Below are 16042 nucleotides of genomic sequence, written 5' to 3' on the forward strand. Positions count from 1 at the left end.
TTCAATCCAAACCAGGATAGAGTATTTATGCAAGAGTGGGGATTAGAACAAACAGATAATCTAATAAAGCCAAAGTCCCTCAGGGTGTGTGGTGCCCTCCACCCCTGATCCTGTTAGCTGGAGGTAGAGATTTCTGGTCTGAAGTGGGTTGTAGGTCATCTTGGGGTGGGGTCAGACCCTGCCCCCAATAATGATAGAAAAAAAGGACAAAGGCCCTATAAATCGGGAAGCATTTAAGGCAACAACAGTCAACACGAAAACACAGGTTATTTGAAAATTATAAAGGCAACCAAGAATATGTAACATCACCTGCCCTGCCCTGGAAGGAGAGATGCGCACTGCCAGTAAAGGCCTATGTATCTGCCTTTGTGTAGCGGTGTAGCGATGCGGTTTCCTTTTAGGGTGGCTTCCAATGTCACCAATGCTGAGTGCCTCCCTCAACTCCTCTATTGCAGTGTGGGTCTGGTGTTCTGATTGGCTGTGCTGGATGCATCTGGCCAGGGGTGAACGAGTTCTCCAGAGGTCAGGGCACTGGACAGTTGGAGGAAGGGAGGCTGTGCATGGTTCCTGGAGTTGTCCCGGGGCGGCTCGGCTGTGCTCTCCTTTAGCAGCTGCTCAGCTGTCCCTGCTGTCTTCCCCTTCCGGTTTCTTGGCTTTGCCATGAAACTGACGTGGGTGGAAAATCCCTCCACCCAGTTTCTGCTCCTGCAGCTCTGGCCCGGTGGGCACACACCTCAGGGTTGCTGGTGGCTTGGCAGGATTCTGGCCAGTTTCCTACTTTCTAGAAGATCTGAGTCTCTCCTGCTTCTCTGCTGTGATTGATAATAACTTCACTTTTTGGTAGAAGAGTGTATTTAGCTGTTTTTCTGCTTTTATCCCTCCCTACACTGCCTTGACATGGCTACTGTGCCACCATTTTACTTGGAAGTCCTCTCCGCTTTGTTTGTTAATGTTGGAATCTCAGCTCGTTGCACAGTTGAGCTCTATCTACTGGCCTCAAGCAGTCCTCCTGTCCTCCCTTCCCCGGGAGCTGGGCTATAATGTGTGCACAGCTCAGGGCCCCCCGCCCCCCCATAATCTGCATTCTCAGTTTAATATACTGTGTCTGGACTTTAGAATGTTTCTGATCATGACACCTGCTCGAGAAATGTAAGATTTCAGCCTATCTCTGTGACTGAATGGGAGGAGCTAAATTCTAGAAAATATCAAGAGGAGAAACAAGAAACCATGAGACATGAAAGAAATGAGAGGTTGCCAGGAGTCAGATAAGACCTCTCAGTGTACCAGGGGGTGCAGACACTGACACGCAAGAACTACTGGGTAAGAACCCCAGATAGGGAGCAAAGCACGTCAGCTGGGTCGGGGGGTGGATATTGAAGCAAGGTCTCATGGTTGGCCTCACACTCACAGAGATCCTCCTACCAATCTCTCACGTTCTAGGATCGGAGGCATGTGCTACTCTTATCTGGCTAGCTGGCCATTTTTCTTGTAGTTATATAAAGTAAGTAAAGAAATGACTGGGGAAGCCCTGGGCTTAATCCCTAGCACCATGAAGTGAAAGAAGGAAAACAACCCTGCAAATCTCCATAGAATACTCTCTTAGGAAGTCATATGGGAAAACAGAAGTGGACTCAAGGAGCCGGCCATGGTGGCACACAGCTTTAATCCCAGTCAGTGGTAGGAGGACTGCTGCGAGTTTGAAGCCGTCCTGAGAATACAGAATGAATTCCAGGCCAGCCTGGGCTAGAGTGAGACTCTACTTCAAAAACAAAAAAAAAAAGTAAACTCAAGGGACTAAGAAATGTTTAAAGGGACTTAACTTGCAAAGCCACACAGCTCAGGTTCAAGTCCCCAGTCTTCCCATAAAGCCAGAGGCACAAAATTGCTCATGTGTCTAACTTTGTTTATAGTGGCCAAAGGCTCTGGCATGCTCACATTAACTTCTGTCTGTCTATATACTGTTGGATGGTCTGTTTCTCTCTCTCGTACATAAGTGAAAACATTAAAAAAAGAAATAATAAGGCTGGAGAGATGGCTTAGTGGTTAAGCCCTTGCCTGTGAAGCCTAAGGACACCAGTTCAAGGCTCGATTCCTCAGGTCCCACGTTAGCCAGATGCACATGGGGGCGCCCAGGTCTGGAGTTCGTTTGCAGTTGCTAGAGGCCCTGGTGCGCCCATCTTTTCTGTCTCTGTCTCTGTCTCTCTCTTTCTCTGTCTTTCTCTCTCAAATAAATACATAAAAATAAAAAAAAAAGCAATAATAAATCTGAGTCAGCCATGGCTCGGTTTCTTTACTTAACTATTCTAAGCCGAAAACACCTTGTTCTGTTTCATGGGAACTAAACAGCCAGGCACCAAGTGTTGTACTACAGAAAGTGTACCATAAATGCAGCCATTGTTATGATTTGGCATGCTTGATACTATCCTTGATTGCTGTGAGTACTTTAACATTTTATCAGCATTTATGACAGCTGCCTGGTGATGGGTCCAGGAAATATTCCATCCTGAGGACTGTTGTGTGCGCTGCTGTGGCGTGGCTCCTCCTCATCGGACAGAGCCTTTGCAGCTCAGCAGCTTCCAGGTTCTGTCACAGGAGGAGTGATCCCTCCAAATACGACATTTCAAGCCCCGCTTGAGAAATGCATTGCGACTGTCTTTTGATGTGCTTTACAGAGTCATTCAAATTCCTTCACCTGGCTGTGCTATCACGGATGGTGACAACGGGGCATCGCGTGTCCTGTGTGCTCACTTTCGTAAAGGTCACCCCGTCACCCCTGCTGTATACTAGGGAGCTGCTGCCTCCCTCATCAGCCCTGACTGACTCTGGGCTTCTCTTTGTGGTTTTCTCACGAGGCTCCTTCTGAATAAATTTTTTTTTTTTTTTTTTTGGTAACTGCCCAATCATGTTAGTAGTATTCACTTATCTGGAGCTTACCCCTGGTGATTTTTAAGGTGGCACTTTTATTCCTTTCGTATCTACTAATCAGGGTACCTAGACAGATTATAGAAGTACTTAAATGTGGATCGAAAAGTTCTCTTCATATATATTCTCACCCCTGGTGATAGACTTACTTGAGTTTGTAAGGAATCCAAGATGGTTGTCTTCTATCTAAATCATAACATCTGGGCCTCCCTCACAGGATATTGGGGTGACACTCTAAACAGTTCCATCTCAGGCCTTTTGATGTAATCAATCTCCCCTTGTCCTTCCCAGATTGAAGATTGAAGATCAGCCAAGGGGAGGAGGTTGGATCACCTTTACATTTTGAGATCATTGATGATTTCTTTATTCTAAAGCGTTTACTTTTTATTTGTACATTTTCAGGATCAGGCTAGGGGCATATAGGAGCATTATTGGGTTTTGCTCTCTTCAAATATGCTCTTTTTTGTTTTCTAACAAATGGAGAAGAATGAGTTGAAGGTTTCTGTATCTAGAGTCATGTCTACCTCTGTCTTCAGGACAGGGGTTGTGGCAGAAACCCAAGTCTTGGGGCCACTGTGTCTCTCTGTTCAACCTGGAGAATTCTTGAGCGTGCCTCCCTAAGTCCGCACTGGGTTAGTACTTTCTTCATAGAACCTGTTTGTGCCAGCGTGGATTTGACTCCTGTAGTAAAAAGTGGTGTCCCTTAACTGGGTGAAATACATTTATTGCCTCTGACAGATGAGATTGTTCCTTTTTAAATTGAGGGGTCAAAATCAAATACGGTTAATTTTAGGGAGCGCATGGTTCTTGCTTAGTGTTCTGCTTTGACACTTGGTGGCCATAAGGAAACCAACCTAAGATCCTTGATGCTCAGCAGGGCCTTGTGTTGGTGGCAGGAGCCCCCCCTTGACGCCATCCTGTCCAGCTGGGATTAACAGCTGGCTGCCACTCCAGTCGACCTTGTGGCAATCCTGCTTTCCCACCCTCACAAGGACCCATTGGCTCCAGGCTTGAATGGGTGCTGTTTGTAATGATCCAAAGGGTCTCTACCCTGAGAAGTTTGTGAATAAAGGCCCGTGAGCAGGATAAAACCAGAGAGGAAGTGCAGATGCAGCCAGAAGGAAGATCATTCTGAAATGTGTTTCCCATATGTGTGTGGTGCTGTTACTCACCTCCATCTGAAGTACCATTCGTATGATGTCACATTTGGACTGTGCTTAGATTTCATAGACACGAGTGATAAATGCTTCCTTCTGCCTACATCATGCAGTAAAGCTAATTTGACTTTTCTCTATTTTTAAGATGGTTCTGCACTTTAAGTAGCCAAGATTATTTTTTCCTACTAGAAGTCTTTTAAAGAAATTACCTGAGTTCGTATCTTAGAAAAATGTGAGGTCGGGTGCATAAGGGACCCCAAATGTGGTGTCCTCAGTCCTGTGTTCCATTTCTCTCCCACTGCTTGCTGGCTGTGTAACTGCCCCTTGAGTCCACAAGGCTGGCGTGAAGAACCAGTAAAATGATCATGTGAAAGTGATCAGTAACATGACCTGTAAGGGATTATCCTTGCCACTATTACAAATGTGGGAGCTGTCAGTCTTCAGGTCTGTGGAGTCGTTGATTTTACTTGACTTTCATGGATCAGCCTACTTTGAAATTAACACTGTTATATTCTCTTTGCCTCATTAAGGACAAATTATCTTTAATTAGCTTCACATAAGTATTAGATATTATACCAAATGAAATTTTGTGTCTGCTGCTCAGATTGCTGGGTGGTTAAATCTTACTTACAGATGAGTTGTGTGCATGTGTGTTTTCAAATTAGCAAATCTGAGATAAGTGTACAGTTCAAAATTGCAGCATCATGCTAAGCGGGAGCTCGTTGAGATGGGAGGCGGAAGGAGGGCTGCCGAGCCACAGTGAAGGAGAGGGAGAAGCCAAGAGCTGCAGGCAGAAGATGATACCTCTGCAAACCTAGCGTCCGCTCTGAGGTTTTCTTTCTTTGTGTTTTAACCCCGAAAAACCAGATTCACTAGAGGGAGCTGTCTTTTTAAACCTCCCTGTGTTTCTAGCACTAAGTAAACATTAGCTGAAAGAACAACACTTGGACAAATTGGTGGTCAAGTCTCCAGCCTGAGGAACCTCCTGTCACTGACAGTCCTTGGGAACTTCACGCCTTGCCTCCCTCCCTTCTTCAGTCTGGCCTCCCTCGAGTGAACTCTCCTGCACATCTACTGACCTAGCCTTTTATTAGTTTGCCAATGTTGCTATATAACAAATCGCCACAAATTCAGTGATTTCAAACAGCATATTTATTATTACACAGCTGTAGGGTAAACATCCAATATAGGATTCAGCAGATTACAATTAAGGTGTCGCCAGGGCGAGCGAGGTCCTTGTTCATCTCAGTGGTCGAGAGGATTCAGTCCCCTGTTGTTTGTAAGTCCCTTGCTTGGGGACTCTCGGGTGACGGCCATTCCTTACTCCATGGGTCACCTTCCATTTGTGACGTGTATCTTTCCTTCCTTTACCTGCTCATCCTGCCACGGCAGGTCACGTGCTCCCAGCGTCTCCATTCTCTCAGAGTCGGTACCCTAAGCACATCTAAATCTACAGTGAAGCTGTGTGTTAAGAATCAAGCATAGACGACTTTCAGGGGCATCATTCTATTTACTGTCACTCATGTCTGTCTCCCCTCTCCTACAAAGTCATTTTTCTGGCTTGTATGGTTCCTTTGATACTTAAATCATTTCCTTTGGGGGCGTGTGTGTGTGTGTGTGTGTGTGTGTGTGTGTGTTTTGACGTAGGGTCTCACTCTGGCCCAGGCTGACCTGTAATTAACTATATAGTCTCAGGGTGGCCTCAAACTCATGGCAATCCTCCTACTTCTGCCTCCCAAGTGCTAGGATTAAAGGTGTGTGCCACCATGCCCGGCTGTTTTTTGTTTTGTTTTGTTTTATTTATTTATTTGACAGCAACAGACAGAGAAGGGCGGGGGGGGGGGGGAGAGAATTAGAATGGGCATACCAGGGCCTCAAGCCACTGCAAATGAACTCCAGATGCATGGGCCACCTTGTGCATCTGGCTTACGTGGGTCCTGGGGAATCGAGCCTTGAACTGGGATTCTTATACTTCATAGGCAAGTGCTTAACCACTAAGCCATCTTTCCAGCCCCTGTTTTTGTTTTGGTTTTTGTTTTTTTAAGTCTAGCTCAGGCTGACCTGGAATTCACTATGTAGTTCCAGGGTGGCCTTGAACTCACAATGATTCTCCTACCTCCACCTCCCAAGTGCTGGGATCAAAGGCATGCACCATAACACCCAACCATTTACCTTGGTTTTATTAGAGAAAATTATTACAAACTCTGACTACTTAGATGCTTATATAAGAATAGGTAAGTGAATGAATACATAGTATGGCTCTCAAATCTGTGAAACTGCAAAACAAAATAGTAAAACCAACTTCAGAAAAATGAATCATTGGGGATTTTGTCAGCAGAGAGAATAAAAGTTGTTGAGTTTATGGAATGGCTAAATAGGAGGAAAGGGATTGCTTTATCAATAGCTATTCGTGTTATCTTATTACCATAGATTATGGAGTAATAAATCAAGGTTCTGTTATAGTCTTTTGTCTTATTTTAATGGGAGCTGTGAGAAAATAAAATGGAACTATTTCTTCATTGCTGAGCAATTTTTTTTCCTAGAACCATAGAAATTTAGAGCTGAAGGATCTGTGGCCAGTTCTATAAGCTAAATAAAGGCAGGATTGCTTCCTAAAAGAAAGATGGGCAAAGATTTTGGAATTTGATAGGATAGCTTGAGATGAATAATTACTCAAAAGTCTCTTATAGAATATCTTTGGGAAGAAATAGTAAGCTGGAATAAGATGTGAATTACTTTAGTTACTGAATACTAAGCTACAAAGTACAAAAGCAGATTTTAACATAGAGAAAAATTCAGTGCATGAAATTGAGGTCATATGTGCTAGTGATGTATGACTTACAGGAAGTAATAAAAAAAGAGGGAAAAAAAGTAAATGGTACATTTTCTTTTAAGCTGATGGGATCCATTTATGGGTGGGTGGAATTTAAATTGCTGTTCTTTAAAAGTTGAGTTTTTAGCCCCTCAGTATATGGGGATGGGGGCACTGATCAAAGTGGCCTTCCCATCCTCCTTCAGTCAGCTTACAAGGCAACAAGCTAGCCATCTCTGCCTGTCATTCCTGAGCAGGGGGTGTGGGGGGGATTGATACCATCTTTATATATCTAACCCCCCCCTCTCATTCATGTGAGAGAGAAGCCCTGGTAACAGATCAGTGTCAGAGGTTAAATGCATCTGACTGGATGTCTCCAGCCTGAGGCTGTAATCTTCTGACACGATTGGATTTTCTCAGCCTCTTAAATACAGATTGTTTGGATTGATTTTGAAAATCCAGGAATTATGTCCATTATTAGCATTATTAATGATTGATTCTGAATGTTTTTACTTGAAAAAGCCAAATCTCCTAGTGGGTGGATTTTTATGAAGCACCTGTTAAGCTTTAGGGAGGAGGACCTTTTTTGGCAGCAACCCAGAATACATATTTAAACAATGAAGCTGCCAAAGTCAGGAAATTATAAAACAGGGTGTGTGTGTGTGTGTGTGTGTGTGTGTGTGTGTGTGTAGAATCTTTTTTTTTTTTTTATTAACCTTTAAGTTTCTTTTGCAGCTTGATTATAAATTCTTGCACAAGGAATTTACTAATATTCTTACTATTTAAAGACCTGATTAAAAAAACAATCAAGTTTAGAAATCTCCTCATGAGTATGTGATAAAAGACCATTCAATTTTAGGCTGAATTGCCTTGCAGAGCCTTGGCTCCCCCCACCCCCATATTTGAGGGAGGAATCTCATACGCCCGGAGTTATGCTTGAGGGGTCTGCAGTCCTCGTCCAGGGCCGAGCTTGGCGGTGTGGAATCCTGCTAGGTGCCTAGTGCCTGAACCCCTGTGGGAAGCTCAGTGCTCAGGAGAATGAGAGAGCCCCTGAGGGCACGCTTCTCTGCTCTTCCTCTCAGCTGGAATGTCATCTTAGCCAACCACCTCCAGTGCTTCTCCCATTTCACTTGATCACCCCAGGGTGAGATGGCCTGTCCTAGAAACATAGACTACTGAATGAATGAGTGAATGAACTGAAGTACTTGTTATTGTAGCATACCACGCAGTCTTACTTCTTAGTTTGTTGAAGTAAGGACACAGCCCAGGCTGCTGTCAGTCCCTCACTCCTCCTGCCTCAGTCTCCAAGGTCTAGGATTACAGGTGTGTACCACCCAGCCCAGCTGAGCCTCAGTTCTTTCATTTAGCTGTCCTTCTTGGGGTATCTGATTTCATGACATACAGAAAGCAGGAATTGTTTGAACTTGGGCACCAGGTTATAGGAGTTAGAAGTTTCAAAACAAATTAAGGCACATTCGCATCAAGCAATTGCTTTTTATTCTATAGGACATCCATCCTGTTTGAAATTTTGTCCCGAGTTAACAACAAATGTCAAGGCCTTAAGGTGGCAGTGCATCGAATGCAAGACGTGCAGTGCATGCAGAATCCAAGGCAAAAATGCAGTAAGTATGGCTCTCAGTCACCCATCGCCAGGTAACTGAGTTTCAGTGGCAAGCTTTTCTTTTGTATAGAATGTTGCTGTTCTTTCTAAAATTTTAAATGTTTGTGATGTGAAGCCACAACTGGGAGATAGGTGCTCTTTCCTAATATTTCTTGATTGTTACTCATAATACAGTGTTCCATAGTTGTTTTCAGTCTCAGTTGGTCTCTAATATGTTATATTACAGGATAATATGCTTTTTTGTGATTCCTGTGATAGAGGATTCCACATGGAGTGCTGTGACCCACCACTTTCCAGAATGCCAAAAGGTGAACTTTTAAACCATATTAAAAACATGTTTGATTACTGGCTTGTTAACGTTACCCTGAGGTTAGGGTGAGAATTGGGTTTCCTCCCACCCTCCATTTTCTGTCACTTTCAGAATAGAAGAGTATGAAAGATCTAGTTTTTGGGGTGATATGTAAAACATACTCAGTTTGAATGGTGTGATTAAAAGTTTAGAACCCTACATTACTAATTCTAATATAGTATCTAAAGGTGATTTTGTATATTCCAAATATATGCGTTTTTAGAACTGATAAGAGATGCTGACTTCAGGGTGACACATCAGGAAGCCATCACCATTTTTTTGACCACTAGCTTATGTTTCCCACATGAGAATTTGAACGCTTGTGTCTGATGGAATATTAAGTTTTCTTTTGCATATTTTGTAAGCCAGCCAGATTTAGCCTCTCCCCTCTAAACTTTGCAGTATGTTAAGCATTTTTAAAGTGACCTTGCCTTTTTATTATAGAATCTATCCCTCTACATTGTGGAAGGTGTAGAAAATACAAACAGAACAGAAATACTAAGAAAAATTCAATTAGAAATTCCCTCACTGCCTCCATATAACCCATTGAAAAAGACTGGAACATTCCATGCATACTTACAGACCCTTAACTTTAGCCCCTTTTAATAGTAGGTTGTAAGAATTCCACATCATTAAATATATAGAGCCAGGATTCCAAACATCATGATGATCGTGGGTCACAAATAAGCACTGTTGGCATAATATTTGTAAAATTGTAGACTTGAGTTCTCCAGGAGGGGCATGCGCTCTTCAGTTTGCCACACTCCCACTGCTCCCTGTTGCTGGGTGCCCTAATTTGCTTTAGTCATATCAATGTAGGAGCTTCATGGAGATGTTGGATGTTTTAGGCTTGTGCATAAATGAGCAGTAATTGATTTAATCAACCAATTCTCTGTGGTAGATATTTCAAATATTCCCATGTTTTCCACCCATAATTATTTCCTTTAAGATAAATTCCTGGAGGAGGAATTACTAGATTAAAGGCCACATACATGAAAGACTGAATCAGTTTTCAGACTAACCACCAATCTGTGAGGATACTTGTTTCTCTATATATGACACCAATCAGCCCTATATTCATTGAGCCTTGCTTCCTTATATTTTAGCATCTTTAGTATCAGTCAGTAGTCTCTTAGATTTGATGAAATTCAGCTATCCTTATTTAAAGAAAACTTTTTATTTTATTTTTTAAAGCTGGACACACCTTTTAAATTTTATTTATTTAATTAATTGATTAGACACAAAGAGAGGGAAAGAAAGAAAAAAGAGAGTGAGAATGGGCACACCAGGGCCTCTAGCCACTGCAAACACACTCCAGATACTTGTGTCACCATGTGCATCTGGCTTAGGTGGGACCTGGAGAATCGAACCTGTATCCTTAGTCTTTGCAGGCAAGCATCTTAACCATTAAGCCATCCCTCTGGCCCTTTTAGCCTCTGTGAACGAACTCCAGACATGTGTCATTATGCATCTGGCTATGTGGGACCTGGAGGTTCGAACATGTGGTCTTAGGCTTCACAGGCAAGCACCTTAACTGCTAAGCCATATCTCCAGCCCACAGAAAACATCTTTAACCAATTTGATAATACAGAAGTCTTGAGTTTTTTTCTTATCACTAGTGAGAATGAACTTTCTGTTTGATATTGATTTTTTTTTTATGCCATCATTTGTAAGGAACATGTTAGGATCCTTTATTATTTTCTTCTATTGGAGTTCTCTTTTAGATTTGCAGACCTTTTTAAAAATGTAATTATCTTTATGAAAGTATAGCTTCAGTTTTAAGTAATATCAATCAAATTTAGATTACATCAATAGCCATGTATTTTTCCTGATACTTGCAAGATTTTTCACATAATATTCATCAGTGTAGAATTCATTATTTTTTCTTGGGAAATTATGTTCTATTAGGACTATATTTGCACATTAAGCTACTTTTTAGAAACTCTTCTGAAAATACTATTTATTTGAGAGAGAGAATGGGTACACCAGGGCCTCTAGCCACTGCAAATGAACTCCAGACACGTGCACCTTCATGTGTATCTGGCTTACATGGCTACTGGAAAGTGTAGAAAAAACAGATTAAAAGTTTATTGTTGTAGATGTACATGGCCACACGTGCGTATAACCCCAGATCCTCAGAGGAGCATAAGAATCAAAAAATCACTGGGGTCCCACAAGCTCCTTAATCAGTGAAGAGACTCTGGTTCAAAACAAGCGACTGGGTGACCGAATGATGGGACGGGACACCCAGTGTCCCTCCTGCTCCCGTCGTGCTCACACCGCACACACAGAAGCCAGTGAAGTTTGTTTTGTGACTGACGTAGTGGGTGGCTTACACCTATAATATAGTCCTAGCACTCAGGGGGCTGAAGCACAGGTTCAAGGCCAGCCTCAGCAGTATGCAACTGTCCCAGCAAGGGGAGGAAAAAAGAGGAATTTATTTCTATAAAGTATGGGAAATAATTTTTTTTTTCCTTCCAGGTAGTTTGTTGAATCATTTTATTCTTTCCTTACAGGACATTTTTTAAATGCTAAAACTTGTCTATAATATTCAGTTCTTCTGTTCTTTCAGTTGATACTGACCAATTTCCATATGTCAAATGTGTAACTTTAATTATTTTAACTCTGGAGTATTTAAAATATTTTTGACTTGTAAGTCATATTTTATCCTGATAATCATACTTAGTTAACGAATTTTCCAAGAGATGGTGGAAACAAAAAAAGATTTTCCACATAGACGTTTCACAGACTTGAAAATATTTCTCCCGAGTGAAAAGATTAATAGCATCTGACAGTGAGAAGTTTATGTAGTGGTGGGGAGAGGGTTAGGAAGGGCTCCGAGGAGGGGCTCTGCTCTCACCGCCTTGGCCCTGGTGCAGTTGACCTCTAGTGATGGCTTTCTGGAGACAATGGCAAAGGGAGTGGCCCCCCTTTCTAGAGTCCCCTTCTGCATACAGGCATCCTTGGCAGCTGACTACAGCTGCAGTTTATACTTAAAACATTCTAAAATGAAACATTAAAATATTTTTCTCATATATATATTAATTCAGGGATGTGGATTTGCCAAGTCTGCAGACCAAAGAAAAAGGGAAGAAAACTACTTCATGAGAAAGCTGCACAAATAAAACGACGATATGCAAAACCCATTGGACGACCGAAAAATAAATTAAAGCAACGATTGTTGTAGGTTGAGATCTTCTCAAAAGAAATCTTTTATGTTGTGTTTTCACTTTATAGGTGATTGTAATTCCCCCACTCCCACCCCAGATTCCATGAGATTTTTTAAACATTGTTTTTTGTTTTGTTCCTAAACTCATGGGATGAGGAACTTTACTTTTGATAAGCTATGGAACTTTTTGGAAATAACATTTTTAATTACAACTGGCATTTTGGGGTCTTCTCTTGACAGTAGCTGTGATACTGTGACATATTTTCAGCAGCAAAATGGAAGCAATGTAAGAACTGCAAACATGTTGAGCCTACTTTATTACGGGCTGTGCACCAAAGCAACTTAATTGTATAAATATTCTCACAGGAATTTTAAGAACATTGAGTAATTTGTCCAAGTCTATGTGAAACTCTTTTGTCATGCCAGACAAACATTTTAGAAAAATACCTGTCTCTTTGTATGCTAATACAGTCTTGCCATCTTTTAAGGCTCCTTTTCCAAAGCAGTAGCTTCGGAGCGCCGTGCAGTGGTCTATCCCCACAGAGACAAAACCACTTGGCATGAGGGTGTAGACACGCATGCTCTCTTGACAGCGGGCCACAGCTCCCCTGTAATGACTCCGTTCCCGCTGGGCTTGTGCCAGATATTTGTCATTAGAGCCCAAGAGAGCATTTCTCAGGAGTTAATTGTAAAAGTTGAAAAAAGATAAGTGAAATGAAGATATTTTTAACCTGTACAGAATATAGATTTGACCATCATTATTAAGTAAGGCATATACAAATGAACCTAGCAAACTTGTGTATCTAGCTCTTCTGTTTGTTAGTAGCTGCCACCATCTCTTCAGGCTGAGTGAAAGGGGTACTGCGGTTTAGAAATGCTCAAGTTCTCGGGCCCCACCAAGAACGAATGCTAAGATTCTTACTTGCTGTTTCTTTTTGTCCATATTTCACCTGCGGTAGTTCGCTGTATCACCTCCTCTTAGAAAACAGTGTTCTTCTGCATTTTACCTCTCAAAGGGTAAATGGAGAGAGCAGCTTCCTTTTAGAATATTCTGTGAAACTTAATAAAAACCTTTTAGCAATAGGCATTTTTAATGGATTTTGTTAATTTCTAGAACAAACATAAAACATATTCAGGAATAAAACCTTTGACTGTAGCACAGTTTCAAGTAGAGGTTCTGTGTTTCCCTCATCCTGTGTAAGCATTGTTCCTTAAATGGGACTGTGTCCTCGGGGCCCAATTAAAATTAAAAAAACCAAATTAGGATTTAAACTTTCTAAACAAAGGACACAGTTGAAAATTGCGTCTGGCACCAATCCTAACTTTTTGTTTGTTCAAAATTGTCCTTTGAGCTTAAGAATTTTTAAGGCTGTCTAGGGAGTTTTTGTTTTTACGTGCTTTATAAGCATATTATCCTTTCTGGGCAATTGATTCCAGATATAGTTGAAATGCAGCATTCTTACGCAGAACACTTTAGCCTGGACAAATTATTTCTTGGTAACCCTCAGCCTTGTAATGACACCAGAAATTTGCGTTGTTCACCTGACGTGGCTGGAGCAGTGGTGTCTGGCATGGCTCCTTTCCATTGAGCCACTTCAGATGAGCCTGACAGAAATTGGTTCCTTAAATCTTTGTACACAAGATACCCACTAAGATGTGTTCTATTTGTAATTACTGAATCTTTTTGTAATTCAGTATCATACCATTTTCAGGCTTCCATTTCTCCATTATTAGCCTTCAGCTAAATTGATAATTTTAAGTCTCCGCTTTGTCATGATCATATGCAAATGTTTCTATTATACACAATTCTACTGCAAAATGGGTAGCTTCCCAGGCCCTGGCCTAAGGTGCAGGCAGTCAGCCACCACTCATGCGGGCAGCTGTGATTGCGCAATGACCTTCAGCAGTATGGCCAGAACCCAGCATCCCACGCAGCGAAGCGCCAGTCAGAACGAGGGGCGGGTGTTCTAACCAGGGTCAATGTGTTGCCGCTTCCCCTGACTCCCGCGTCATGTCTGACCTGCTGTAGCTTTTCTTTAATCATTTCTTCGGTTTTTTTTTTTATTTTTCTTTTTGCTATTGTTGTCCTTTTTTTCCAGCAATATTTTATGCTGCAATCAATCGCCTTCTCTCATAGGAGAGTATATATTATTGGCTGTCTTAGCATCATAAGTACAAACTGCTGAGAAGAGAGTATCTTTTTGTATTTTTCTTTTTCAATGCAAAAATATAGATACACCCACATGGTATTTATAGACATTTCCAGATTGAATTAAAATAGCTTCTAACTAGACATTAGATGAGTTTATTCGTTTGCTTCTGACCTACTTCTTCTAACACGTTACAAAAGACATTTGAGGAGATCATAATTACTTGTGACAACACAAGGGATAGCTTATTTTTACTTAATTATAATGAAAGCATTGAGGGTTCTCCAGTCTCTGCAAAGCTTGCTTTCTTTATCCTGCCTGTGAGTCCACGTACATTCTAGTGCCTGTTGGATGGGCCCAGGGAGAATCACGACATGCAAATGCAGTTGTTGCTATCTTTTCCAACAGAGAAACATCTAGGTGGTGGCACACGTGCTTACACACACACACACACACACACATACACACACACACACACACACACACACACACAGAGTTCTTAAGGTTGCAGCTCATTTTCCAAGCACATTGAATATGTAGATTTGCTTTTAGATACCTTTATAATTCTGTTATTAAATGCTGATACTATTCTCTAAATTTTTGCCTAGGTCTGTAACCAGTGATGAAGGATCCATGAATGCATTCACAGGAAGGGGGTCACCTGGTAGGGGTCAAAAGACTAAAGTCTGTACCACACCTTCATCTGGTCATGCTGCATCTGGGAAGGACTCAAGCAGCAGATTGGCTGTTACAGACCCCACTCGGCCTGGTGCCACCACCAAAATCACCACCACCTCCACCTACATTTCTGCCTCTACACTTAAAGTTAACAAGAAAACCAAAGGGCTCATTGATGGCCTTACTAAGTTTTTTACACCATCACCTGATGGTCGCAGATCACGAGGTGAAATAATAGACTTTTCAAAGCACTATCGTCCAAGGAAAAAGGTCTCTCAGAAACAGTCATGCACTTCTCATGTGTTGGCTCCAGGTACCACACAAAAGTTAAAACCTCCACCTTCTTCCCTCCCGCCCCCGGCCCCCATCTCCGGTCAGAGCCCTGGCTCCCAAAAGCCCAGCACTCACACTTCTTCTACCTCCCCCCAGAGCTCTTCCAGCCAGTCCAGTGTGCCCTCCTTTAGCAGTCTTAATGACAACAGCCAGCTGAAGGCACTCTTTGATGGACTCTCTCATATCTATACCACTCAGGGACAGTCTCGAAAAAAAGGACACCCAAGTTATGCTCCACCCAAACGCATGCGTCGTAAAACTGAATTTTCCTCCACGACAAAATCTAAAGCCCATTTCTTTGGAAAAAGAGATATTAGGAGTAGGTTTCTCTCCCACTCCTCCTCTAGCTGGGGGATGGCTAGAGGCCGTATTTTTAAAGCAATTGCTCACTTCAAGCGAACAACTTTTCTTAAAAAGCACAGGATGCTAGGCAGATTAAGATATAAAGTGACCCCTCAGATGGGGACCCCCTCACCAGGGAAGGGGAGCTTGGCAGACGGAAGGATTAAACCTGATCAGGATGATGGTAAGCAAAAGGTCAAAGCTCCAACCAAACCTGCGCCCCGTCCCTTTCTCCCCAACCCCTAAAGAAAGAAAAAGCCACCCCTATTTGTCACATAGGTTCTAGCTACTTCTCCTGTTCTCACTCCACTTTCATACAGAAGCAGTGAAACTTTCACCTTTTTCTCACGCTGACTAAACCTCCAAAACGTTGTTTTTCCAACTAATACTCTGCCACCTTTTCTTATTATTTCCATTCGTAGTGACACTAGGATCCCCCACCCCACCCCAGATGCCCTCATCGTGTTGCTTATGGCGTCTTTGTCCCGCATGAGTAGCCACTGTCGCGC

General features: G+C 42.2%; 1 protein-coding gene across 4 annotated transcripts in view; it reads left to right on the plus strand.

Moving 5' to 3' along the window:
* Nucleotides 1-16042, plus strand: part of Kat6b (lysine acetyltransferase 6B) — a 214720-nt gene that overhangs the window by 140915 nt on the left and 57763 nt on the right. For 2 of the 4 annotated variants that reach the window (XM_045137158.1, XM_045137157.1), the window contains exons 4-7: nt 8398-8513; nt 8739-8820; nt 11912-12044; nt 14789-15717. In XM_045137158.1, coding sequence (XP_044993093.1) covers nt 8398-8513; nt 8739-8820; nt 11912-12044; nt 14789-15717 — 1260 coding nt within the window. The remainder of the gene's footprint in view (nt 1-8397; nt 8514-8738; nt 8821-11911; nt 12045-14788; nt 15718-16042) is intronic. The other 2 variants (XM_045137159.1, XM_045137160.1) reach the window with 2 other exon arrangements.

The sequence above is a fragment of the Jaculus jaculus genome, chromosome 18, assembly GCF_020740685.1.
Source record: "Jaculus jaculus isolate mJacJac1 chromosome 18, mJacJac1.mat.Y.cur, whole genome shotgun sequence".
Classification (NCBI taxonomy): domain Eukaryota; kingdom Metazoa; phylum Chordata; class Mammalia; order Rodentia; family Dipodidae; genus Jaculus; species Jaculus jaculus.